This window comes from Coloeus monedula (assembly GCF_965178545.1).
Source record: "Coloeus monedula genome assembly, chromosome: 20".
NCBI lineage: Eukaryota > Metazoa > Chordata > Aves > Passeriformes > Corvidae > Coloeus > Coloeus monedula.
In genome coordinates this window covers 9,328,577-9,356,546 of record NC_138800.1, presented here as the reverse complement: position 1 = coordinate 9,356,546, position 27,970 = coordinate 9,328,577, and the positions used below count along the sequence as shown (strand labels likewise).

Below are 27,970 nucleotides of genomic sequence, written 5' to 3'. Positions count from 1 at the left end.
GGCAAATCTGGAGAAATTACAAAGGGGAGGAGTTCACCTTCCTGCTATGGCTTTCAGGTCTGTCCTGGACTACTTACTCCAGTATAAAACTGAGAGCAGAAATATGATCACATCCTGAGGAGTCTAATCAATTCTGGTTTCAACACTGAGCCTATTTAAAATAGAGAATGGAATTGCTGCTCCTTGCTCTGCTCTCCCTGCACATTCTCAAGACAGAGGCAGTAGGTAAGTCCTTCCCTGCTCTCTCTAACCCCGTGTTAAGGTTACTCTCATTTCTGATTTCTTTCTGGCTATCAGGACATACAGTGAAGGCTCTCTGATTCTTCTCTATGGTAAATGAAGGATGATGTATTTATTTCTCTGCCTTTTATTATTTGTGGTAAATTATCAAGGATAGGCTTTTCTCATGAATGAATGAGTGCTTTGGGGGTTTCTTTTCACCTTTAGAGATTCTATCTGCCTTCCTCCTCCAAGAAAAATCAATGAGCTTTGACTTGATCTCACTACGTTATTATGTACGTGCATTTAAAATACCAAAACACAATTTCTTTATCTTTTAAACTCCTTTAAACTTGAAAGAAATCGCTTGTTTGAATTTTCTACTCCCTTTGCTTTGCTGTGTGTGATCCAAGATGAAATTCTGCTGAGGGAGAAAGAACAATATGTCTTTGCTGCATCAGCCCAGCAGCCCCATCTATTTTTGCTCCCTGGGCACTATAAGTACACTGTGCACTCAGGATGGCTCAATTAAATAACGATCTATAATTAGGATTGAAAAATGCAGAAGGTATTTTTCCCCTCCTTCTATTCAATCAGCAACGCTGCAACACTGAATAAATCCCCTCTCCTATGCAAATGCCAGCGCAGAGCCTCGAAATTAAACACTGCAGCTCTTAAAAGTGCCGAGGGGTTCATTGTTTGCACTAAAATAGAGCAGAGTGCAGCGAGGGAAAGAGGGATCCAGCATTATCAGGGGAAAGTGCTGCCCTGAGATCTGTTCAAGGGAGATGGTTTAAAAGCAGATCAAGGTTCAGAGGCGCTCTGGGTTCATTTCTCTGCTCTTAATTAATTCTCCATCCCTCAGCAGCTTGGCTTTTCCAGATTCTTACCTGGCAGTTCCAGTCCCTTCCCTCTCCTTCAGTCCCCGCTTCGGGGGTGTTCTCTGTGCAGGGGCTGCCCACACGCGGGGCAGGTAAACAGGAACGCCAAGAGCCTTTGCTTTTCCAAAGTCTGCGACTCGTGTTTGCCTGCTATTGATTCCTGGCTATTGACACTTTGCTAAATTTGCTGCCCCATTACTGGGGAAACTCGAAAGACTCTCTAGAAAACCTTTGTGCCGTTATTAGATTAGTGTCATTAATGAGGGTGCATCTCTTTATCAGAAGGAAGTAATACAGGGAATGCATATATGGTATTTTGAGGGCATTTTTTGCCCCCCACCCACCCTGATTATTTCCACATATTTGCCTGAGCAAGGACCAAATTATGCAGTCATTAACACACGAGAAACTTGCTCTCTCCACCAAACCTTTCCTCAGGCAGAAGCTCCACAGGATACATTTTATTAACTTAAAGGCTACGCATTTCAAGAAATGTCACTTTTGAGAATCAGCTGAAAGAAATCCTTTCTTGTTGTACTCCTTCTTTTTTTTTTTTTTTAAATAAGCATTTCTTCCCTGTCTTGCCACTTCTCAGAACCAGCCTGGGTGATCTACACTGATCAGCTCATTTAACCCACCTCCACCTGGGCAGTTCATAACTCACCACACTGAAACAGTCAAGTGACTGATTGCTAATCTTTTAAATCGCTGCCAGCCTTGTCTTAACAGTAAAGCACCTGTGGTTTAAAATTAGGATTAACAGTCCTTAGAGGGCTTTCTAAGGAAGGAAGGGTCATTATCCCTGTGGTGGGAGAGGGAAACTGAGGCACATAGTGCAGCCATCTGCCCAGAGATCAAACCATCACCCTCAACCTCTGTCCAGCCCCTCATCCTCTGGCTCATCCAGATCGCAGCAAGTTCCATTTACAGCTGAACTGATGCACCTCAGGTTTCTTCTCTGGTTCCTTTGAGAGCTCAGGGACCCTCTGGAGCTGTTTTGGGGGAAAAGAGAGACAAAACGTCTGCAATTTCCAACAGGAATAGTCCAAACCTTGTGAGAGTGAGGCTTTATTACTGTGCCATTCAGAGAGCAGGGATATCCATCCATCCATCCATCCATCCATCCATCCATCCATCCATCCATCCATCCATCCATCCATCCATCCATCCCTCCAGCAGCTCTGGGGTGGGGTTACAGCAAGCTCCAGGTGTTACTGAAAATTAATTTTCTTCAGTGGGAATGGAATGAACCCCAGCACGTTTTAACCTTTTGCTTTATCACAGAGCAGGACTCAGCCATGAGGAGACAAATCTCCCACAGTCCATGCTCTGGTGCTCCAAAAGATTGATGCCTGATAGGACATTCCTCTAATTTAGATGAGATTAGATTCCCCTAATTTTCTATATTTCTACTCACATGCTTTTACCCTTCACAACCATTAAATTTCCATAACCATGCGGACATTGATGTCAGCACCAATTCTCATCCTGAGGATTCCTCAGGGCCATTCAGGTACAAAAAAACCCTGAGAGCTCCATCAGCAGCTTTAAAAAAAAAAAGATGCTGTGACTTCTTCCTTTTCCAGTTCTAATGGTGTGTTCTAATCTGAGCACAGATTTATGGCTGGGCTCCAAATCCATTTTCGGGCTGGCAAAGTTGGGATGCTGCTGCACTCGGACACACTCTGGGATGAAAAGTTGCATTTTCAGCTGATTAAAAAAGAAGGATAATCAATGCAATGTAAGACCTGGAACACAGAGAAAAGGCAGTGAGCCATAGGAATTATGGAATTACCCATGTGAGGAGTTCAGGGCCACCTCTGGTGTTTCCATCAGGTCTGAATCCAAGCTGCCCCTTCCCCAGGCATGAGGATGAATCCTGCTCTGTTTTATCCCTGATTTCCCCGAGGGAGCAATGCCTGCATAGACACCAAGGTTCCTGAGCACACAGGGCTTTGTTCAGGTGATCCTTCCCAGGCTATCCCAGCTCCAAGAGCCCTCTGCTCCCTGATTCTGGTGGCACACAAGGCGCAGGGACAGAGAGACCCCGATCCCATTCCCAGAGCTCCTCCGGCTCAGCCTGGCTGGCAGGAGGACACCACAGCCATCAGTCCTCAATGTGCTGCATCACCTCCTCCTCCTCCAGCATCCCAGGGCTCTCTGCTGCTGCTCCTCAGCTCCAGGGCAGGACAGGAGCGTGGCAGAAGCCGCACACAGCAAGTGACAAGTGACACTGCTCTGCTCTCCCTTCTCCCACAGCAAAATATCAGCTGAGGGTTGGGATATCCCTTATCTGCTCCAGCTGTGCCCTGTGGTCTGCAGAAAACGGGAGCCACGGATCCTCCTGGCTCTTCCACTGAGATGATGAAGGCTGGAAGCAGAAAAGCCTATGACACTTTCTCTCAGCTGTCCAAAAAACCAGCACAAGCTTTTAGGTCTCCTAGAAGAGCTGCAGAGTCCAGGGTCTGTCTCCGTGCAGGCTCTTTTCCCTGCTTGTGGCATTGCAGGAGATGCTTTGTTGTGTTCCAGAATATATCCAATGGCCTGTTATTAGATTTTTTGACATATTTTTAGCCACAGGATCAGCCGTCAAAAGCTCGGCGTAAAAGACTGCAAATGGCCAGCAAAGCCACCAAGTGATTTGTTTGAATTCAATTTTAAAAACACTTTAAAAGAAAGAATCCTGAATTGCATTTTATTAGACAAAGCAAGGCAAAACCCCTCACAGAAGGAAATCATCTTAGCCCTGGATACTCATTTTTTGTGAAAGCTTCTGTCTTTGATACAGGACATTTCTGAGGGCACGTATCCACAGCAGAGTATCACAGGTCACAGCTAAAAACCTTCCCCTCACTCTCTGACACAAAGGAAGTTGTTTGCAGATGTTAATAGGGCACATCCAGAATCCTCGAGCCTCTTTGGATTTTTCCTGTAGATTGTAGTGCTCCAAAGACCTCATTGAGCATGTGATTTATGTGTGCATGTGCAAATTGTAAACACTGCTCGCATCAGATGCTTGCAAGGCTTCACCACCACAATAAAGCTGATTTTCAGAGCTCACTCCCCATCATATCCTGCAGCAGACGTGCATGAAGATGTGTATCACAGGGAAAAATCAAATTCCAGGTTGAAAGTGAAGAGCAACAAATAGCCATGAACACTTGTGGAGACACACAAATCTCGACGTGAGCTTTTGGAACTGATTTTGTCTGTCAAAGGGGCTGACTGGGGCTTCCTGAGGATGTGTAATGCTCAGGAATGTATAAATAGTCTCATGTCTATATGCTCAGTTTGTGCTCAGCAATCTCATTAATTTGAAAGACAGGCTTAGATAACAATTGCTTTTAACTTGCTTTGTCTTTTGTACTAAAAATAGGAAAAAAAGCCACAAAGCCAGCTAAAAATAGGGTGAGCCCAAGACAAGCCAAACCTAAAAATAAACCACATGCAAATCCAGCTTTTGCCATTTTCGTGGAAAAGGCTGCAAAGGTGACAGCAGGTTTTGAGGATGGATTTGAGAACCGAGGACAACCGAGCAGTGAGAGCTCTGGCACTGAGGGCACCCCGGGCTCTTGGATCCAGCCCTGGGAGCACCGGGAAAACAGGGAATGGTCAGGCAGGATGTGGCTGAAAGGGTGTCAAGAGGCTAAAGGGACAAACAAAGGGCTCAGCTGAAAAAGAGAAGGGATTTGAATTAAAAAGCAACACAGGATATTCCTGCTGTCCCAGGCTGCTGGTGGCATAAAGGTCACTCACGCTCCCAGCGGCTCAATACATTCAATAAAAACAGCCGGCAACATATAAAATGAATAAACCCGAGCCACTTTATCAGAGGCACAAACAGAGGCTGTTTAGCCCCTGTTTTAGTGACTCTTTAGAGCACACGAACAGGTTAAAAGGGCATTTTCAGCCAGCCTGCCACCCCTGTCCCTCAGCACCCCGAGCACTCCGGGCTCCCTGCAGCGCCAAGCAGGGCAGCGAGCAGGGCTCGAGTAGGAGAAAGAAGATTTCGGAACTTTTACGGAATTCAGACGATCTGAGCATGATCCAAAGAGCTGAAGGGTCTTTTCCTAGATCACACAATAGCACCTTGGCAGGGCTGCTCCCAGCCTGGCCCCCAGCCAGCAGCACCGTCCTGTCCCGGGTCAGTGGACAGGAGAGGGAGTTCTCAACTGCAGGGATATTTTATTTTTGTTGCCTCGAGCTTCCAAACGAGGCTTGATAGCGAAAACAATTGAAATCGTTTACAATAAAATGAAAACAATACGTAATTGTATTGTTTTTTCGGCCACCCCCGTGGCAAGAAGGGGCTTTGCTCAGGAAACCAGTTGTAAATTCGAGGAGGAAGAGGCAGAGATAAGTGGGACTGCTCACGTGCCAAGAGAGACTCCCTAAATTGAACTGTTCTGACCTCTGTGGAGGAAGAGCCAGCCCAGTCCAGCCCTACTCTAAATTAAACCAAATAAAGTCAATGTGGGGATGGTACAGGACGACTTAAATCAAGAATCCATAACAAAATGTAAGGGCAAGATTTAATTGATAATAGAGCGATCCAGGTGTGCATATCTCAATCTCTATCTCTATATCACAGCAACAATTCCAGCACCTCAGCTACAAAAACAAACCAAAAAAACCACCCACCCCTAAAACAGCGAAAGCCCCACTTTCTGCTGCATTTTTCCAGCAATAAAATAAACAACAGGAAAAAGAATGTGGGAGCTGAGGTTTGATTGAAAGAGCAGTGAGGGTGGGATCTGAGGGGTCCCCAGACCTTGTAAAAAAGAGGATTCAGAGGGAGATTTTGAAGTGGGGGTGGTGGGAAGGTGAAGAGAGAGAAGGTTGTCAAGAGATGGGACAAAAGATGGATGAAGCCAGGACAGGAATTACAGATTAAGAGGGAATTATTTGGATGTTGTAAACACCAGGGAAAGAAAAGAATTGTTTAGGGCGGTTCAGTGATATTTCTAGAAGTGATGGGATGCAGATAAGGAAGTGGAAAATGTAAGCAATTAAATAGGAAACATTTCCTGACAGTGTGGACTAATAGACTGTGGAAAAGTCTTCTAAGGGAAGTGGCAGGAGCCGTTCAGACAATTAGAAGTGGCCTGGACAACATGCCTGAGGGCATAATCATGCCTAAACCCACGGAGATCTTCCCTTCTTGCTTCGGAAAGAAAGCCCCAAAGCTCAGGGGAAGAAAGAGCCATTGTAATCCAAGGTTCCTATAGGGAGGGAAGCGTCACATCCAACTCAGATAAAATCCAAATGCAAATTTTCCTCTTCAGGGACTTGTGTGGTTCTTCTTGAGCAGTACCCACACAAAAGATCCTGATCCCCAATGTTCCATGGCTGCCAATCAAAAAAACCCCCTAATTCACAATAAACATGAATGCACTGTTTGCTCAGGCATTCTGTAATGTTTAATTAACACTTTCTTTAAAAACTTCAAGGACCTTTTCCTTATGAAATGCTGAATTTATGTGCTGTTCTACTTCAGTGATGCCATCCAACCACAAGTGTGATAACGACTTGATGGAAACACAGTTCTTGCCTTGTTCAGAGACATCAGGAATTTGGTGGAAAGCTGCAAAAATCGGACACTAATTATTAAACACTCCTGAGTGCTGGATGTGAGGCAACTGTAGCCTCACTGAGGGCTGGATTTTTTAAATTCAATGTTATTTTATTAAACCTTTTCTCCCCATCATCTGGATGCCCATGCTGACAGATTTTGTATGTTCATGTCTCAGTTTACTGAGACGTGATTGAAACCCACAAGTTCATTTGAGAGAACTTGCCAGACACCTGTTCAGGCAGTAAAAAGTCAGTGATTTCTTTGTTTGACAAGGGTGGGACGTGGATTTGCCACTGAAAGGCTCCATAACCCATTCCCATTCCCTCTCTGGCACACAGACACTGATTCAGGTCCACCAACAGCACAATCTGGGGATGATTCCCCTTCCCTCGTGGTCTGCTGTGGCTCTGTTTGATTTTTGTGGTTTAAAAGCTCCACAGCCTTGAATCCCAGGAACCTGCTGCCCTCGCTCCCAATTGTGGCTCAGATCGCCTGGAAAATTGGATTTGCATTGCAGAAGTGCTTTGATGTCCGGCCACGCTCCCACTCCGTTGCACAACCCCGGTGAAAGCTCCTGGAATAGCCCAGCCTGGAGCTCTCACCTGCCAGCTTCCCCCTCTGCTTTCCATCCCAAAGACTTTGGGAGCAAATCCTTCCAGGTTATTCCTGCTGGGTTTTTCCAGTTTTTTCCTCCTGAAGGTTTGTTCGTGTGTAAACTGCCAAGAAACTCCCAATCCTGGGGTGCTGGGGTTGTTGAAGTTCACACTGACCCCTGAGCAGCTGCCAAAAACACACCTGGAGTCTTTCATCCGTGCAAAAAGCACACGAGGAGCATGCCCAGGTTGTGTGGAGATCAGCTCACCTGGAATTCTCCAGGCATTTATTGATTAGAATATTGATTAAGGCACTTGGTGACATCCTGGGCTTGGAACTTTGCTGTTGCCCAGTGGGGATGAGGAAAAGCTCGGAGCTGCTGGAGCCCAGGCCACTGTCCTGGAGAGAAAAATGCAACAATAAGGGCTGGGAAGTGAAGTTTTGTGTGTCTGCCAAAAGAACAAAACCTTGTCAAAGCCATTTTTTGGATAATTAAGGAAATATTAATGGAACGACAACAGAGAAATCCCTGCAGTTCTTACCACACAAAAAAAGCAAAGTTTGCTTTTCTTCCCAGTCTTGCTAAACTACAAAGTGAGGCAACATTGCTTGTAGTTTTCAGCAGAAGTTTCGTTTTTGTGAAAGAAAAAGCAAAACTCATTTTTAAAGGTTGCTTATTGCCACCAGGTCTCCTGTGCAACAGCTGCTCAGGTTTTATTCCAATTCTCTATAACTTCTAAATCCTTAATAGATGGATCTATTGTTATGCCACTGATATCAAGATAAAGGTGTTAAAAGGCATTCTGAGCCTCCCAGCAGGTGTGTTATAAATTACAAATTAAGGTAATTACCAGTTAAGTGACAGGGCTCCTCCATAGTTGTCCTTAAAATTGATTAGCCATTTATTAAAATGCCTATAATTTACTAATCCCAAGCAAACAGAAGGTGTGGTATTAATCATTATTATGAGAGGGTTTGAATTGTTAGGGATTAAATAGCCAAAGAGAACTATTCCTGTCAAAGTCAATTTAAAGTTTAGAATAAATAAAGAGCCACTGAAACAGCTTGGGATAAACAAAACAGCCCCTACTTTCCTAACTAGATCAACACATAAAGTTAAATCAGCTCTTGTCCTCTGAATTTTGTATTTCTTTTGACTATGAAAAAGCGAAATGCAGATGGTTCTGCTGCAGAATTTTGCATCCATTCATGTGGGATGGGTCCTGGCTGAGTTAGACCAAAGATCCTCCAGGGCCTGCAGGAAGTGAGATCCTTCATTTCTCAGAATTCCTCACCAAGTAACCTTTAAAGGAGTTCCTGGAACGGGGTGAGATAAGTCCTCTTGCATAAGTGAATTTACAAGTCTGTGAAAGGCTGGCAAGTGCAGAGCTGATAAAAGGAAATTTACTTTAACACTGTGTATATTCAAATGTGGAACTTCTGCCTCAAGAAGTTGAGGAAGCCAAGGTTTGAAAATCAAACTCTTTAGGACTGCAACCCATCCAGAATTCTGATGATCCAGAGTCCTAAAGATTCCTGCTAGCACTGGTTTTGGGGGGATATTAACAGGTATAAAATGACTTATGAGAGACCAGGAGGAGATCTAGAGAGGGCAGAGCTGCCAATCCATTTTCCTGCTGCACTTTGGGGGCACAATCTGTTCAGATTTTCATTCACCTGATGTTTTTATTTAATTTTTTTTAGTGGGAGGCCACTGGTGCTATCGGTCCCAGAAGTGTGAGCTGCCACAGTGTGAAGGTACTGCCAAGAAATTTACTTTTCCAATCACATTGGTGGTTCTTCTGCTTTGCAAGGGGGCTCTTGAGAGAAATAATGCAAAAAAATCACACAACTCAGCCTTTAATTCACCATAGTCACATTATTTGTGACCATGTCAGTGCTAAAGAGGGTATTTTGAAGATATCAGTGTCTGTGGTAATTCCTCATTTTGTGTCAGTAAGGATAATGTAGAAATGTACAAATAAATGTAAAAATGTAAATATACAAATGTAAAAGTAACCCCAGAAGTTAGGGTGATGTCTCCAATGTCCCAGTTTGGTTGGGTGGTTTGGCTTTCTCAAGGATTTGCTGTCTACAGGGAAAAAAAACCAAATAAATTTTCTTCATCCCTAAACAGATCCTCTTCAATGGCATCAGATAAACAGGGCCTGCAAAGGCAGCAAACAGTCCCCTGTGAACATTGTCACCCGAAATGTGGTTTATGACAAGAGCCTCAAGCCCCTGACTTTTGAAGGGTATGATGTGAAGGGATCTGCCAAGTGGGACGTGGAAAATAATGGCCACACAGGCAAGTACTGCCCAAGCTGCTCTTGTGGGATTGGGTTGGGCCTTCCCTCGCTCCTTCCACATCCCTGGAGGACAGCAGGGAAGCACAGATGAGGTCCCACCCCTCTGTTTCGGAAGTGGAACTCCCAGAACACCTCTGGAGCCAAAGGTGTCTGGGAAGTTTGTGGGAATTATCAAGTTTTGGGGTTGTGGACAAGGCCCTTGAGCATCTCAGCAGGAACTGGTTCTGTGCAGAAACAGAGCTGGACACCCCAACCCAAACAAAGTCCAGGACTGGGGGCAGGTGGGCAGAGGGGTCCAGAACAACAATTTGGGCGGAGTTTTATCATTTTCTGCTGAAACTCCTTAATTTCTGGGCTTCTCCTTTCCACCTCTTGCCTCTGCACAAAGAACTCTGCTGGAGAAAAGCGTCGTGTGGGAAAGTCATTCACAGTGCTGTGCCTTATTAGCTCTTTAAATAATGAGCTATATTCTTCTCAGATTTAGCTCTGTTTTCTCTGCACACGGAAATTATCTAACATTGATCAGCTACTTAGTGAATCAGTGAACAGTGAATCAATGAACAGTAATTCAGAACTGCTCCACTTCCTCCACCTTCCTTCACAATGCTGAGGATGCTGCTCCAACAAAATTATGTTCAATTACTTCAACTTTAAAAATAAATCTGTGCTCTATTTTTTTCTTTTTTTTAAAGTTACCTGTCGGTGTTCTCAAAATCCTGGATGGGTTATTTTAACTGCCAGGTCCTTAAAGCAGAAAGTAGCAAGTGGCAAATATTTCCTGATTTCAAAGGGAAAGGTAGGAAGGCACCTGGGGAGATTTGAATAGCCAGAGATTCTAATTTAAAACATTGCTATTGTGGCAGACCACAAGAAAAAGGAATGTTTTGACTTTTCACTCATATATGGATTAATGACTTTCCCATTACAGGGTGATACTCCAGGATGTCCAATTACAGTCCCTCTTACACCAAGATTAATATTTATAAGGATAGCTCATAACTCTCATCTTCCCCAGCCATGCATAAGGATTAGGGGTTTAATCTGGGCTTTTAAAATCTCTTCTTTCTGAGGGTAACCAATTCCTGTGCTAAACGAGAAGGTTATTGCTTAAATTACAGCTGCAATTAGAGGCTGCAGGTGAGATTAGACCCTCATTATCTTCCATGATGGGCACATAGCAAAGGTCACTGTCTCAAAGGTCTTAAGCTAAATAAACAAAGCCCACAAAGACATCTGACTCATCCATTTACAGATTAAAAAGCAAAGGAACTAAATGACTCATGCACTCTCCAAGTTAATTCGGAATTCAGAACAGAAATGAAATCACTGGGGCTGCAATCCAGAATTTTCCTATGCAAAGAAAAGTGCTGTGCTTAACATGGAGGTCTTACAAAGTAAAATTTTAAAATATATCTCAGATATGTATGATTTAGGCTTAAATCACAGCACTGCTCAAAATTAAAACAGAAAATCTTTAAACCCTGCCCAAAGGAAATGTTACAGTGCAGATAACAGGAGATTAAAAGGATGGTTAAAACCCAAATAAACTGGGATCAAATTTACTTTGATAGAGGGGGTTTTCTTAGAAAGAAATGAAGGAATATTGGGTCTTCTGAGAGGTGTAAGAAGCTCAGACTCCACAGGTCATAATGGTTATAATTCATCTCAAATTAATCTCAGCTGTGATTTTGTAAGAGTTTGGTTTCTGCAGAGCAGAATTTCTGGAACACTCAGTCTGAAAAGCCAAGCGAGAACTTGAAGATAAATTTGAATCTCAAGAACATCTCTGCTCTCACATACTGTTAATGTAGGATCTGATCTTCTCCTTTAAAACAATTCATGGGTTTTTTTTCCCCCCCAGTTAAAGTGACACTAAACACATCCCCTAAAGTCGGAGGAGGAGGTCTGGGGAGAAAATACAAGGCAGTAGAATTCCATTTGCACTGGGGAGTCCCAGGTGAGCCACAAAGCATCCCTGGCTCAGAGCACAGCATAGATGGAGAGAAATACCCCATGGAGGTAGGTGAGACTGCGTGTGGGTCATGGATTTCACTCCAGAACTCTGGAATTTTGAGATCCTATTGGCTAGTTCCCCTAGGGAAGTCTGAGGGTGGAAATAATTGCCCGTGGCTGTTGTGTTCCAGCTTCACGTCGTCCACATAAGAGAAGATGTTTCAGATGTGGCAGAAGCCAAGAAAACTCCAGATGGTTTGGCTGTGTTGGCCTTCTTTGTAAAGGTAGGCAGTGAAATTTTCAATTGCCCCTCTCAAATCTCAGCCAGCAGTTTGGCTGAGGGATTGTTTATGTCAATATTTTATGTTTATGTCAGGTACAGTAGCCCAAGAATTAAGCCTCCCTATCTTCTGCAGGCATTCTGCCAGCACTGACTTCCTCTACCCTTTCCTACATCCTGCTTGCTGTTATTTTTTCTTGTGGCCCTTCTCTGTTTTATTCACCACTAATTAAAAGCAACCACTTGTAGAGAAATACACCATGTGGAATCAACATATTTCCCTTTCAGGCTGACGAAGAAAATAAAAACTATGCAACTCTGTTAAGTGAATTAGAGAATATTAAATACAAAGGTAAGACCCTCGTGTCAGGGATTTCACAAGCTGTGCGGGGTGAAAACAAATGTGAGCCAAACCTGCAGCCACAGGCGTTACAAGGGATCTTTCCCCATGGTTTTTCCAGGGCAATCAGCACAGATAGATCCTTTGCCACTGAGTTCTCTTCTCCCACCTGAGGAAGACCTTGGGAGGTACTATCGGTATGAGGGGTCCCTCACCACCCCTGACTGTTACGAGGGCGTCATCTGGACGGTATTTGAGAAGCCAGTTGAGCTCAGCCTGCCCCAGGTGAGTGGCAGAGGGACAGCCTGGAGGTTCTGCTGACGCCGCTGCGTCCCTCAGCTGCCTGCCCTCAGTGTGACATCTCAGCTGCCTTGTTCCCCACACACACTCTCTTGGCATCAGCCTAAACGTGCTCCCCGGTGCCAGCTGATCTACCCTATTAAATCATCCCTCAGAAAATGGCAGGAAAGGGGCAGGAAGGGGAAATGACGGCGTGAGGAGAAAGCCAAGAACACCCCCCAGGTCAGCGCCCAAGCTCAGCGCTTCGTCAGCAGCACTTCCACTGCTGCCACCTGCTCACTCCCAAGTTCCACGGCTTTTCTCCTGTTGTCAGGACAGCAGAACAGAATAATTCCAAATCCAAAACTTGAGCCCATTAACATCAGCGTTAAGCAGCTCATTTTTGACCTGCAGGCAGGAAGAGGAGACGGAATTATGAGTGCTTGGAAAACACAGATTGCGCAGAGATTGCACAGCCTGGCCCAGAGCCAGCGCTTGTATTTCGGCTCCTTACTCAGAGTGTGCTCTCAGTGTGCTTGCAGTGCCCCCAGCACAGTCCAGTGTCACTCAGTGCAGCCAGGAATCTGAACAAGGACAGAATTCCTGGTGCTCCTGCCTCGTGTCACCGTGACGTGGGGATGGGCCCGGGGCCGCGTGCGTCAGGGGCTCTGGGGGAACCAGTCCTGGAGCTGCACAAAGCATTTGGCTCCCACAGAAAGGAAGTGCCCGTGATTTCCAAGGCTGAAGGAGCCATCAGTTGGTGACCTCTCCAGCAGCCTCTGCCACGGCGCTTCCTGCAAGGTTTAATGCACCCATTAAACCCTCGGGTTCAAAAACAGAGCCAGGCACCGCAGGTTTGCAGCACAACAACTGCCAGAGTCCTCTGGCATAAAGATTTAACAACCTGTTCTGTTTTGCAGCTGTCCCAGTTCTCAGCACTGCACTTTGATGGGAAGAACTCCACTCCCATGATGGAGAATTTCCGGCCGGCGCAGCCCCTGCAGGGCCGCAAGGTGCTCTGGTCCAGTGCCAGCATCCCCCTGCCCACGGCAAAGCTGCTGCTGCTGCTGCCTCTGCTCTGCACCCTGAGCTCTCTGGCCCACTGAGCCTTTCTCACCTCATTCAGCATCCTGGTCCTTCATTTGATGTTATTTTTGCTGTTCTCAGTTCTTTGTCTCAGCCTCTCATGAATTGTGTCCCAACACAGAATAACCTTGTCCTCCTCCAGACATTAACCAAGGACTTCTGTGCTGCTCTGGTGAAACCCAAACCATCAGAACTCAAAGGAACTGTGAGATAAAGCAATGAAAAATTCAGTTTTAAAAGCCAAAACACTTAGAGAGAGCCTTAGGCTGGATTATCCTGTAGTTTTAACCCAGCACTGGAAGGAGCTGCACAGAGAACCTTCGGGAAGAATCTGCTCTTAAGTGCCTGTGAAGGGTTGGTTTGGAGCATGTTTACATTCAACACTGCAGATCTGACAGGGAAATGTGGAGCAATTCCTATAATCCCACACTGTCCTACCTGAAGGTACAACACAGAGCAAAGATGAAATGCTGACACACAGCTGAGCAGCATCTGCCTCATCCCCTCTAGGGAAGGGCACTCACCCAACACTTCAATCCCTTCTCCTTCCTTCAGAATATCTCAGTTCATTTCAGATAGGGACACTGGGTTCCTTTCACCTGATCTCACTGGGGCTATCAGGTTCCTCTGTTATTTATTCATCCTTCTCTGGGATGCCATGGCCAATGTGATGTGCTGGGAAGCAACAGGGAGGCTCATCCCCACCTACCAGAGGCACATCTGTGGAAATTCCCTCTCTTTGGAGGGCTGCTTTTCAAGCAGGAGACTCTGAGGATCCTTTATAGTTCTTACTTGCCTAATAAAATAGGACAGTTCAAGAAATGGCTCTTTCTTATATATACATATATATATATATTTCTTTTATATATAGAATTTTTTATAGTAGCATACCTGCAATATTCACATAAGGTCAAGATTCATAGTTTTATCCAAGAAGATTGCGATTTGCACCAATTCCTTCAGATCTTACCCAGTGACTTATAGAAAATACCTTGGGAAATGGGGTTTCCTTATATTATTCCAGTTTTCTCTCTGAAGGGGGATGTAACATTTCTCTTTGGCTAGTGCCATATAACATGTTACAGCTTCTTTTAGGATTTTAGATTTTGGCCAAATTGAAATAGGATTTCATATTAGCAGACTTGTATTTTTTTTTTCCTTAAGGGCAATGCTTGCAGAGATGACTTTATATATTTTCAGGAAAATCCTGGCAGTGAGAGCAACCACAGCTCACCAAAGTGGGGGGAAATTATTTTCATATTAATCAATCATAAAAGCTTTAAAAAAAACCCCAACACAGGAAAGCAAATGAATGTATTCAAGTTTAAATGAAAGATTAATACTTTAACTGTGTTTTTATGTAACTGAAAATCTTTGGAGGAGCAAACAGAAATGAAATATTAAAGGTGAACAACAGACCTATATTTCAATTGTTCTGAGTTTTTATTTCTTTTGTCCTTGCTGAAGGGGAATCCACAAACTCTGTCAGAAGAGAAATGTGACTTTTTCCCCCCCTGTTTTCTTCACAATATTTAGGGTTGGGTTTAGGGCTGGGTTTGCATTTATGGGACAAGGGGCATGGATTTGCAGCACCTTGGGATGTTTCTACTGCCAGCAGAGTTCTGGGGCTCTATTTCACACCCTCAGGGTGTTCTCTGCACAGCAGATTCCTGGAGTCTGGCACCTTGCCCAGGTGTGCAGGGCTGGTGCCCAACCCCACCCAGCTCCCCAGACAGGGAACTCCTCAGGATACCTGAGAAATGCCCTTTGCAAGAGCCACCATCCGTCTCCCTTCAGATTACTTCTTCAATTCTCATTTCACAGGCAGCTCTCTAAAGGCTGGAATAAAATCTGGAGGATCTAGCTCAGCTGTCATTTACTGCCAATGATAAATGATAAATCACAGGGCACAGCCCTTAATTACAACGTGGGAGCATCTTATTTACTGTGAAATAGAGTAAAACAGAACTAAAAGGAAGAACAAAACCTGCTGGAAAGAGGGTGAGTCCTCTCTAAGAGCTCTTCAGCACCAACTCCAGTGTGAATAAAATCTCACTGGGCAAGGATCAGTGTTTTTACTGAGTGGCTTGGTGTTGTGGCAATAAAGAGAAGGGAAATGCTCCATCTGCACCTCTGACAGGGATTGAGTTCTCTCTGTCCTCTCCCACAGGCAGAGGTCATCTTTGCACCCAGGTTCTGCTCTGGGGCAGGACATGCCAAGGACAGGACCAGGATTAACGCAGGGAATTAAAAAAAAACAAACCCCAGCAAAAGCTATTCCCTGGAAAAAGCAGGAAAAACAAGAAGGCTTCAAGTGGGACATCTGATTTGCTTTGTGAGGATGGCTATGGAAAAGCAATTTTCTGTTCCACAGGTAACTTAAGGTGCTGACTTTCAGGAATTTTGTCTCGGCTACGTTTGGCATGATATTCTTTTATTGTGAAGACACCAGGAAATGACAGTCACTCCTGAAGGACAAATAGCCAAGGCATGATACAGGAAAGGGTGGGGGGAGGAACAGGAGCATTTGGAAGGATCCAGCAAGAACATTATTTTCCCATGTCCAGAAGAGTTAGCACAGAACTGCACTGATCCATTTCACATATGTTGGAGCCAGAGTTGATGACTGTGGGGCTGAAAGCTGCAGTCCCAGGGAAAATCAAACAGCACTGGCAACTACAATTGGGGTTAAAACAAGTAAAACAAACAGGGGTTTGTACAACCCATCCAAAACCACTCCTTTCCCAGATTTGGGCTGCACCTTGGTTCGAGAGCAGCCTCTGGAGGTGTGAGAGGTGAAGGCACTGCTCCTTCCCAGTCATCAGGGGAGCAAGGGGTGACAGCAGGGGCAGGCACAAAAAAATTCCTAATAAAATATGTTTTCAGCAAGACATTTTTCTCAGGAAGCACCAAGAGACAAGGAAACCAAACCATTACTCACAAGAAATGTATTTACATTACCCACGAAGAATTCTGACAAATTTGGCAGCTCCACTTACAGTCAGCTCCTCCTGTGACAAAACAACAGCTCAAAATGAATTTATCTGGACAAAATCAGTTTTCTGTGACTGCTGGGAGAGAAGGATAAAGCTTTTTCCTTTGTCCTTTCCTTCCTTGCCCATCAGATGTGGATTCCATGGGGAAAACAGCACTTGCCAGCACCCTCCCTGTTAAAAAGATGTCACACAGCAAATCCATGTTAAAAAATCCATTCGTCCACCTGTAGTCAAAAAAAGAAAGATACAGAGAAGCCTATCAAACTTCCCAGGCTGCTTTTAGAGTTTAGGAAAGGTGGAGTTTAATAAATATCAGGTGTAACATCAACCCCCTCTGATGCAGGGACAGGGATCTCATTGCCCAGGAGCAGCCCCCCAAAAATCACAGCTGGACTCGATGATCTTAAAGGTCTCTTCCAACCTAAATGGTTCTATTATTCTATAAATTATTCTATAAAGATTATTCTATGTTCTATAAAGATTATTCTAGATATAGATAGAATATATATATATAATTCTATAAATGATTCTATAAAAAATTGTTACTCTTGGAGATTGGAGGCTCTTTTTGATGGAGTTAAAAGTGGACTTGGTGGTTTTCTTCCACGAAGCACTAAAATGAGATGGGATTAAAAAACTTTGCAATGACAGAGAAACAAATGACCTGGGAACTGAGGTGGCTGTGGAAACGTATGGAAATAGGATTTTTAAAGAAAGGAAATATAGGATTTACTGGTAAATTACGAGTACCTGTGGAAAAGGCAATGAAACTCCAGCTGGAGGCACAGCAGGGCCACAGTGACCTCAGCCAGGACACTTTTCCTTCCTGATCTCCTCCAAACTCCTCCTGAACAGACACAGCTCCTTCGAGACAGCTGCTGAGAATGGGAACATGCAGTTTTCATTATGAGGTTTAAATGCATTTCCCAAAAATAACCTGCTGTCTGGGGCTTTTAGTATCAGAAATAAATCCATATACACCGCTAAAACCTGATTATAATTAGTCACACAAGTAAAATTATGAGTGTAATTAACTACAGCAATTAATTGAAATGCCTTTGGGACATTATTTCCCTTCTTGCAGTGGAATGCAATTTGCATTTAAAGTTACATCACAAAGGGTATAAGATGGTAATCAATTTGGGTTATTTTATTATCTTTTACCTATTAATATCTTCTGAAGTGATTTAGACGTCCACTACTCAAATACAGTTTGATGTAAAGGAAACCCAGACAGCTGACACTGTTTTAATGGGTTTTATTTCCCCACAATCCACTCCAAGCTATGTAAACTTTTCCCTGCCCTTCTTTTTTTTATTGCCTCACAAAAATATATTGGTTTCCACTGAGTGGAATTACCTTTAGAATGCCACCACCCTTCCTCTCCCCACCTCACCAGGGCTGCTCCTTGCTCCCAGCACACAGAGATCTTGATGGATGAGTTTGCAGACTGGGGGTGGTTATGAAGAATTTATGAGAGAGAAAGAAAGGCTGAGTTTTACATTTTGCTGATTGTGCTGATGTCGATATTAAACTCTAAATAAATCATAGACAATCCCTATCAAGAGTGCAGTATCTTTGTCAACCTGCAATCACTGGAGTTTGTGGTGCACAAAGCTCTCAGCTTTACACAAAATGCTTTTCTTACAGGCAGTAAAACATAATTTTTTGCGTCCTGGAGCCCAGCAGCTACCAGGAAACCTGGGAATAATCCTGGGAGAGCAGCAGTGGCCTCCCTGAGGAAAACAAAAGGAGTTTCAATCTTAAAAGAGCAGGATAAAGACAAAAAAATCAACTGTGGAGGTGCTGAGGCTTCTCCAGCCCTGTCAGCTGAGATCTCTGTGAATGATGCCCCAATTTCTATGCAGCCCTTCCTGCCAAACACATCTGAGAAAAGGAGGATTCACCACTCATTTCCATCTCCTCAGGGCTCCAAATCACTGGTACAGCTCAAACATTTTGGGAAGCGGGAGCTGGGCCAGTCCCAGGAGTGTGGAGAGAGCTCAGTCCACAGCGCGGGTTGGGAGCAATTGCCAAGGCTCCATTTACTCCAGTGGTTTTATAACCATTTCTAACTTTTTTTTTTTTCTGATCGGCAGGAACACGGTGTCTTATCAAGCCCTGCAAAACCAGCTCTGGTATCACCCACACGAACCCCCCCGGAGCGGGTTCCTATTGTCCCCTTGTTACTGTGGCAGTGCCAGGCCGTAAACGGGAAGCTGGGGTTTATGATCCCGCAGGCAGGAGCGCACATGTGATGGAACCAGATTGATTAACTCTAAAAACCCAGCCATTAAAGCTCATAAAACACAAACACTCCAAACTCGGGTGCAATTCCCGCTGCAGCCATGGGGGTGGTGTGGGATTGAGGCGGCGAAGGCCTGGCGGGCCCACGGGCAATCCGCAGCCCACGAGGTACAAACGCCTCACGGAAAGCTCATGAAAAAGCAAAACCCTGCCTGTCTGATCTTAGCAAGTGCTAAAGGACCTCAGGGAAGATTCAGCCTCGGGAAAGAGGCATCAGCTTGGTGAAAGCAGCAGCCACACACGAGGGGTTCCCCGAAGGGCTGTGGGACACGGAACCACCTCGGAGAGTTAAACTCCGTGACAGAAGAAAACCAGCGCGCACAGCAAGATCTAGAAAATGAAATTAACTCTTCTAGTGACAGCTTGGATGAGTCCTCTACCTTCAGAAACATCAACATTGGGGGGTCATTTCCTCTCCTCCCATCCCTTGCTCCTTTTTTCCCTTTTGTTTTAAAAAAAAAAAATAATCCCCACCAGTGACAGCAAAATTCAGCTTTGCCAAGGATGCAACAAAGACTGGAATGCACAGCCAGGGAATAACCAGGCACATGAGGGGCTCTCCAGCAGGAAACTGCAAAGATTAGATGAAAACAGCAATATTCTGAAATAAAAATTCAATTAGGGCCCTACCAAAAGAAAAAAAATACCAGCTAGGGCACAGCACAACTGTGGACATGCAGAAATTTAAGATAGTACAAGTGACCAGCCCACAACACACTCAGCTTTTGGTATTTCAAACATTTGGGGAATCCTAAGCAGTAAAATTGCTGGAAAGTCTTTGGTACAGCTTGCAAAGGATTGTCAGCATCAGTCAGCTGAGCTCCAGGAGGGATTCTGCATGAAAATTATTGTGGCAAAGGCAACGGAGAGTGATTGAAGGACTGGATTTGTGCAGGTTGCTGTCCAGCTGAGAGGCCAGCACAGCCAGCCAAAATAAATCTGGCCCCTCTCTGCAAGCAGTCTTCCTCAAATGCCTTCCTTTGGAGTAATCTTTTATTTTAAGCAAAATACACAAACAGAAGAAAACATTCTCGGTTTTACTATTGTACACATGAATCAAAAATATCCACTATAATAATCACCAAAATAAATTATTGTCCCAGTTTGGAATGGTGGGAAACTGCGGTTTTCCTTTCGTTCAAGTGGAGGACATTTTACGGAAAGATATTCCTCAGGGATAACATACATTTTCAGGGATTTGAGTAAGAGTTATCATACATTTATTTATATTATGGCTGTGCATATTAAATTTAGTACTGTGGGAAACAGAACAAGAGCCTTAAGTGGCCATTGTTGTGCGAGAGAAATGAAGGATGACACTTCCAAAGGGGCAAAAGCCCCTTAAAACAGCAGCTTTCCATGAAATGAAATAGTAGATAGGATATATTTTGATATTTGGATGACTGTACCCTTGTTCTTCAAGCAGGTAACTCCGTGCAGCATTTCCCCAGTAAAGCACTTTACAGCTGCATTTTAAGGCAGAGAACCCAGCTAAGAAAACCCTTCCCTGTCCCCTTTTTCCCCTCTTTATTTTTTTTTTTTTAAGCACAAAGCAAAAGAAGTTTTGTTTAATGGGCTGGAGCAATCAGAGGAATCAGAGCTCAGGTTGCGGACGTGTCAGCTTTTCCACCACTGATCCTGTTCCCCTCAGCCATCCTGCATTTATTTTTAAAAGGTCATTAAGCAAGACACAAAAGGTGAAGTGCAATGTTACAGATTTATAACCCGGCTGGGCCCTGCCTGGAACACAAAGCTCAGGTACAGGAGGAGTCTCTTTGTGCTTTGGGACATCAAAGCTCAGCAGCCAAAGGCAGTAAAAGATATTCAGAGGGGAAATTCACATCTGTGTTCTATCCCTCACCTCGCTTTAATCATCCCTTAGTATATTTTATTTATTTGAACTCTACCCTTCCTCACACTCAACTTGGCTTTTGCTGTGTCACAGCACCTGCCACTCACGTGGAAGAAAATTTTAAATTATAACCAGAGGTTTGGGCCCAGTTAAATCAGTTAAACAAGAGATTTTGTGCTAAAAGCTGATCATTCTTCAGGTCACTCTTAATTCTTACTACTTAAACTGCTGTTAGTTTGCCACTGAGCAGCCAGATCTCTGGATCGTGTTAAAATCAAAATTTAGAGTCCTCTTTAACTGAGCCACTATTTGAAAATGTACACACTGAAAATAATCACCTTCTCTCTAATAATTCATTCATAATCATTTAAAGAATAAAAAAAAGAACTGGAAGGAAAGGTAAGAAGTTTAAACACCCAGTGTGACATCCTTGCTCACATCTCATGGCCAAGCTGCTCCTCTGATATGCTGCCAACTCTTTATCAAAAAGCTTCCACTCCAACTCTCTTTGTTACCAGTTAAATGCTGGGGCTGCCTGTGCTCAAAGAGTCTGTGGGCCCAGAGATTTATTCCCTGGCGTGTGTCTTTTAAACAGGAACATTTATATAATCAAACCTGGAGATAAAAAGGCACGGCCACATGGCAAGCAAACATTTCCAACGCACTTGCTCCTGAGCAAGGTCACAAACACGAGCGTGTGCTCATGGCCAGTGTGCAGCACCGGGGCCTTCCTGTGTGGAATCCTTTCCTGCCCCTTCAAGGAGTGTTTGGGTACAACAGGAATGGCTTTGATTTAAAGGGGTTTTTTATTCCGTATCAAAAGGAAATTCCAACATTCATCCACCTTTCTGTTCTGCTTGCTGGGGGCTCTCAACACTGAGCCGTGGTTTAAATCATCCCCGCGTGAACTGCTGGGCCACAGAGTTCCAGCATTCAGCCAGGTCAGCCCTGGGCTCTGCAATTCCCCTGGCCTGGTTTGAACTGGAGGTGCTGGGGGATGTGCCCCAGCTGTGTCCTGACAGCGCTGAGCTGAGGGGGGATCATCACAGCCCAAATTTACTGGCTCTGCTCCTGCTGAGTATCGCTAAATGTTTGAGTCCGCATCACACTGGGGTATGTTCATCCAGCCCTGCTGCACAGCTCTTCCTCCCTACTCATCCTCCCTCTCTTGGAATCCCAAGATGGTTTGGCTTCCACTGTCCCAGGTTGCTCCAAGCCCTGTCCAACCTCGCCTTGGGCACTTCAGGAACAGGACAGCCACGGCTGCTCTGGCCAAGCCCCTCATGTCCCCTGCCCAGGCAGCAGGGGACAGCTGTCACCCTGTCACCAGAGCCCCTGGAGGAGGGACCTGCCTCACAATGTCCGGGCTGAGCTCTGTAATCACCCTGTTCCTTGCATTGTCTCCTTACTCCAAACAGCACAGAACAAACACCATTTGTAAGGGTTTTGATTTGCCACTGGTGGTGTTGGATCCTGTTTCTGGCTCTGCAGCAGCAGCAGCAGCAGCAGCTTCCCTCTGTTGTTATCCAGCTCCCAACCAACATCCACGCTCCAGCTTTCCTGCAGCTTCTCCTTGGGAGGCCACGGTTTATTTATAAGACACACAAATATTTTCCCCAACAAAATGCTGCATTAAATGAAGGCACAGTTTCATTGCATGCTAAACATACAGAAGATTTAGCCTAAAACTCTGCTTTCTATATCACATTTCAGCAAAATTTAAACCAGCAGGGATTACCTGGTTACCCAGGGATGCAGCAACTCCTGGACAAACTTCTCTGTGATGTTAAGACTGAGCCAAAGCTGTTGTCCCAAACCTTTTCATTGACTCCAAACGTAGCACATAAACCACCACCTTTCCAATTTATTTGTTGGTTTAGTTCCTTTCTTCAACCTCAGTCTGACCAAAACCTCTCAAATTCATGGTGTAAAAGACAATATAATTTGCAAGACACTTTGAGGGAATAAGAAGCTGGAGAAGAGTCAGGAAGAATTTGTGATTCAATAATTCTATGCAAAATAATACCTTGGTAAGGGCACCAGGAGCTCCCTGTGTTTCCCATGATCAGGATCAGGGAAAAACAGGATTTTAACCTCACACAGAGATGAGAAACAACACTGAGAATGTTCACAGCAGTCTGGAGAATGTATTTCCAAAATCAAAAAAAAAGTCATCACACACCACAGCTCTCTCAGCCACTTCATTTGGACTTTGCACCCAATAAAAATTTAATGCTGAAAAAAAATTTCAGCAGCACTGAGATGAAAAATATCAGAGTACAGGGAGTCCTGCATTGCCAGCTCACACAAACACTCTGACAAAGGCTCTGAAGCATCTGCTGCTGTTTATTTGTTTTTGCAGGGGAGGGAAGTGCATGAACTCTGACCACCCAAAGCAGCTTGAGACCTTGAGTCCTTGGGGACACCCCTGTGCTCTCACCACGAGTTTTAAATGCACTGCTAAAAGTTGGGTGAGGTTCAGTCATCAGGTCTGTCTGAAATTACCCTAAATATAAATAAAAGCTGTATTTTGCCATGAGTTTTCCTCATTGGTTTTCTATGCTCACAACTCCCAGGGAAATTTAATTTCTATCAAATCTAGAAGCAACCTTAATCTGTTTTCTCTTTTGTGACCCATTTTGCTGAAGGGACCTTATCAAACATTGCTTTTCATTTCCACAAACAGGAAATCTTTTACACATGATCAAGGAAGCCAGAGGCTTGTCCCAAACAAAAGGCATAATCTCCCCAGCTCCTGACAGGTTTTTATTTTCCTGAAACAATAAATCAGCAAGCATGGATGATTGCATTTTACTCACTTCTTGCTTCAATTTACTGGACCTGAGGGAAAAAGGGTAACAAGAGGTATAATTAATATAATTAATATCTACGTGGATGCTCCGGGCCCTGGGCCAGCGGCCGTGCCTGGAGCCCGGCACGTTCTCAGGACATGATCACAGCTAACAGATAAATCTGGCATATTTTGATAGTTAAATACAGGGAGAGGCAGGGATACAGCCTCCTGTGTCAGCCCAGGGGAAGGCAGGGAGCAGGGGGAACAGCAGCTCCAGAAGGGATCCAGCGCTTGGATCAGGATGGAAAGTGCCTCTGGAGCTGAGATTTCAGCCTGAAGGGAAGGGACAGTGGTCACTCCTGTGGGCAGCAGGGCCCTGCAGGGTTGGTGCATCTGTCCCTCCCCTCTCTGAGGGGAATAAGAGGGCTTGGCACAAGAGGTGCTGTCCCTGCTGCATCCTTCCCCTCCCTCCCAGAAGCACCAAAAGCCACCCCAGGTTTGCAGAAGTCTCACCAACCAACCCAAGGGCAGGACAGGTGCTTCCACACTTCACACACACAAAGGTACCAGGGAAAATCCCAGCACAGCTCATTTCCCACTGCTCCCATCTCACAAAACGGGCTCTGCTCATTTCTGAGCCCTCCTTCGAGACCTGCACAGTTGTGATCTGGAAAGCAAAAGGGAGTCAGCAGCAGCAAATGGCTGCAGGTTTGGGCAGGGATGTGATGCCTTCATCTCTTTCATGTCCCCTGCTGCACTCCTAAATCAATAAAAGCTTTACCACTTACAGCAGCACGTATGAACATCCTTGGTAATTAGAGTTTCTCATCCTTTTAAATTCCACTTTCACTACCTCAAAGTCTTAACAGAGGAAAATTCATGATAGGAACGACTGTCGCCCATATTCTTTATATTGAAATTAAAATTTCAACATTGAAAATGCCCAAGTGACTCCAGTGACACCATGGGGTGACCACACTTGGTAAGAATGACCAATGCTCTGAGAATTGATCACCAGGCAGGGGAGGTGACTGATGAGAAAGTGTCACCACCCAGTGCTGCACCGACACTCCCATCCCAGCCAGAGATGGCTTCACTTCCAGAGACACTCTGGCATCACCCTGGGGATGCTGGTGCGTGCTAATCCTTGGATAAATACCCATTTAGCATCTTCAAGGCCATAAAATAAGAACAATGGTTCATTTCCAGCTAAACGTCACCCGTGCTTTTGGAAGCACTCAATAGCCAGGGTGATGAGTGCCCCTGACATCAGCTCTGTGCAGACTTTGGTCTGGTTGCCAACTCAACCAGATCCACTTCCTCCTTGGAGAAAAGCAGGGCTGTAACTACAGCAGGGCTCTCCCATCACTGTCTGCTCAGGGGAAGGGTCTCTCACTGTCTGCAATCACCAACTACGTGAGCAAACAGCCCTGGCTGCAGCAGGGACACCTCAGGACTGGACATCAGGTACCTGCAGATCCTTTCCAAAGACACCAGAGCAAAACCTTCCTGTACTTAGGGATCACTTCACTGCTGGCATGGATTGTTTTCAAGTAATAAGTGTTATTATCATCAACAAAATACCCAATTTACCTTTTGTAAACAATGAAGAAGCTGCAAAGAATTGCTGGATGCACGCCCACGCTTCAGCTTTTGGATTGACAAAGGCATTTAAGCTTCATGGAAGCAGCACAGACACTTCAAAGCAGGAAAACAGTTATTAAAAATTATCTGACAAGAAGTGACACTTCATCTGCATCCACAGTATTTAATTTGTTGGAATAATATAGTTACAGATAAACAGGTTCACTCCATATACAATTACCAATACCTTTGTTTTAATACAGCTCATATTCCAGTACATCAACACTATTTTATTTACAAGGCATTTATGTACATTAACATCTTTCTAAAGTCAGTGCATTGTCAATAAGTTTTATACAATAATTTACAAAGTGAATGTAGTTAATAGTTAACTTAATAAATTTACTACTAATTCTTGAATTAATTTAATTTAAAAAATTAATTACAACCAATGTAACAAACACAGAAGATCAAATAACATTAGTAGATTGTGCTACCTGCTTAAATAAAACATTTTAAAGTAAATCAGTTGAAAATCTTTCACTTTTCATGGAGTTTGCGGAGGGAGGAGTAGACAAGTGGGTGTTGAAAAAGCTTCTAACCTAGGAATTCACAAGTCATCTTTGCTTTTCTTTAGGCTCAATGTTCAGACCACTTTAAAGATAAAAGACCATAGAGGATAAGGAGCAACACCTGACATGTAAGACGAGACTCATTTTTGGAACAGATCTGCTGTCCCCAAAGAGGCACAACCTCCAAAGGCAGGGAGGGCTCTGCCTGGGCAAAGACAGCCAGACCAGCTGATATAAATTCTTAAATGGATAAACCCCAGATCCTCCTGGAAATGAGGAACTCACTGAAGGTTTGGCGTTCTTGTCAAACACCCCAAAATGAACCCAAACATTAATTGCAGAGAACCACGTAAGTAACAGTTTTGTTAGTGAAGGTACAAAAATCTAGAGAACTGGGAAGATGATGTATGACAAAATTAATAAACTGCTTAAACTCAGCTGAAGAACAAAAGGCCAAAAGAGTGAAAATTTTTATCTTCATTCAGATATGCAAACAATTTAACACTGAAAACGTCTGAAGAAATGCCTGCTCAAAAAAAAACAACCCTCTTTTTTCCAGTCTCTGCTAAGACTCAGTCACACTTCCCCTCATGTAAGAAGCCCCTTGAATTACAGAGCATGTTGCAAGGGCATGGAAAGCAAGTGTGGTTTAATTTCAAGTATTTGCATAACCTGCTGTAACAAAAAAAAAAAAAAAAAAAGATAATTTGAAAAGGCAACCAAATTTTGAAAACAAGAAACTGAATTAGGAAACCAATAAAAAAACCCCTCCATCCACGAATGCTACAACAGCTACCTGACAGCCACAGCTTCTTCCTTCGAAATACACAGTGGATATTCACAGCCATTCACTCCAGAGCCCTTACAGCAACAACAACAAAAAACCAAACAAACTGTGGGTTTGAATTGAATCAGATGCATTTTCAAAAGTGCAAATTTCAAAAGCAACACCAGTCATGAAACATAAGCTCAAGCATCTCTCCTTCCAAAAGCTGGGAACATTTTGTGCAATGTGCACGTTTTAAGACACCGTGAGTGTAATCACAACTACTCTCTCCAACCTGAAGTTTCTTCTTGAGGCAGCTCAAAAAAGTTTGAGCCAGCACTCTTCAGGCAGAAAAGCCATTCCTGAAACATGTTGATCTGCACAGCCAACACGTGGAGAAAACAAAAGTATAATAAACCATTCAAGTGTAGAAATTAATCTCTTCTCAAATGATGATTTGGTTGTGCTCCCAACATACAGAAAGAAAGCAACTGACACACATTAGTGGTGGCAAAACTGGAAACTTCTCTTCCCCATGACAATAATTGTTTCCATTTGTGCACTCTTCCTTCTCTTGCCTTCCCTGTTTTGCCAATAAAATGCAATAAAACTGCAGGAAAAAGGAGGTAGCAATATCATGTTGTCCAAAGACAACACTACAAATTGTTTTTCCCCATTACCTTAAACCTAACAAGAGCCTCAGGGGGGTGTTAGAACAGTTGGTGAACTCTACACTACTCTGTTTAGCTCTTTTTTGGATGTTTAATTTAGCTCTTATTTGGTCCTAGTCGGCTTTTCTCAAACCATTGGATTTAAAGGCCAGTGGCAGTCTCAGATGTCCAACATCAGAAACATTTCGAGCATGTAGTGAGAAAACAGAACAAAACGATACTACTGGGTATTAACTGCTTAACCAGGGGGTTCTTCTTGTGCTTTCAGCTCACAGGGGACGACCACAACCACAAGCTCTTATGGGTCTCAGTCCCACCTTCCCCAAGGGCACACCCCAGGGTTTCTCCCTCAGTCCATGGCAGCCCAGGCTCACTGCAGCACACAGTACTTCTTGTAGTCGGACTCGAAGTCCTCGTCCATGCTGCTCGTGTCTGCCATCTTCTTGCCATCGATCTTGGGCAGGAACTGGGCATAGTCCACCCCCTGCTGCTCGTAGAACAGAATGTAGGCAGAGTCCGTGTCGATCTCATCCGGGTGCAACTCCTGACACAGGGAAAACACCCGGAAAACCACCATGGGATAATTTTGTCACTGTGCTTCAAACACACAACTGTTGCCCCAAAAAGTGTATTTTTAACTGGGTGTAACACAAGGAATCCCGATTTCTGTCTCCTCTCTTTGTTAGCTGGCTCCATTAATTACTTGAGAAGTCTGACAATTTTACAGTGATGAATGCAAATACTTAGAAGTGTCAGAACTGAGTTATTCACCAATTGAATACAAACTGCTGCCATCATGGAAATATATTCCTGGCTTTCCATTCTTAGTCATTTTCCCATCTTTGTACGAAACAAGCATCTTCCCTTAACTGTGGGAGCAGCCGATGAACAGATGTTACCTTGGAAAAAACC

At 44.2% G+C, this 27,970-nt stretch overlaps 2 protein-coding genes across 5 annotated transcripts in view; one reads left to right on the top strand and one right to left on the bottom strand.

Moving 5' to 3' along the window:
* Positions 1-84: 84 nt before the first annotated feature.
* Positions 85-14,919, top strand: CA4 (carbonic anhydrase 4). Its single transcript, XM_082294912.1, has 8 exons — positions 85-225; positions 8,974-9,027; positions 9,407-9,577; positions 11,440-11,597; positions 11,723-11,815; positions 12,100-12,163; positions 12,273-12,436; positions 13,351-14,919. The coding sequence occupies exons 1-8, from the start codon at positions 168-170 to the stop codon at positions 13,534-13,536; spliced, it is 948 nt and encodes a 315-aa protein (XP_082151038.1). The 5' UTR covers positions 85-167; the 3' UTR covers positions 13,537-14,919.
* Positions 14,920-25,233: 10,314 nt separating this feature from the next.
* USP32 (ubiquitin specific peptidase 32) overlaps positions 25,234-27,970 on the bottom strand; it is a 62,299-nt gene continuing 59,562 nt past the window's right edge. For all 4 annotated transcript variants that reach the window (XM_082294782.1, XM_082294783.1, XM_082294784.1 and 1 more), the window contains exon 34: positions 25,234-27,602. In XM_082294782.1, coding sequence (XP_082150908.1) covers positions 27,429-27,602 — 174 coding nt within the window. In that variant the 3' untranslated portion in view covers positions 25,234-27,428. The remainder of the gene's footprint in view (positions 27,603-27,970) is intronic.

What these genes read in the sequence shown, in the direction of transcription:
- CA4 (XM_082294912.1), top strand. Translation starts at nt 168, where the DNA reads ATGGAATTGCTGCTCCTTGCTCTGCTCTCCCTGCACATTCTCAAGACA. An exon ending in GGAAAATAATGGCCACACAG is followed by an intron (nt 9,578 to 11,439) that starts GCAAGTACTGCC and finishes TTTCCCCCCCAG; the next exon opens with TTAAAGTGACACTAAACACA. An exon ending in GAGAGAAATACCCCATGGAG is followed by an intron (nt 11,598 to 11,722) that starts GTAGGTGAGACT and finishes GTTGTGTTCCAG; the next exon opens with CTTCACGTCGTCCACATAAG.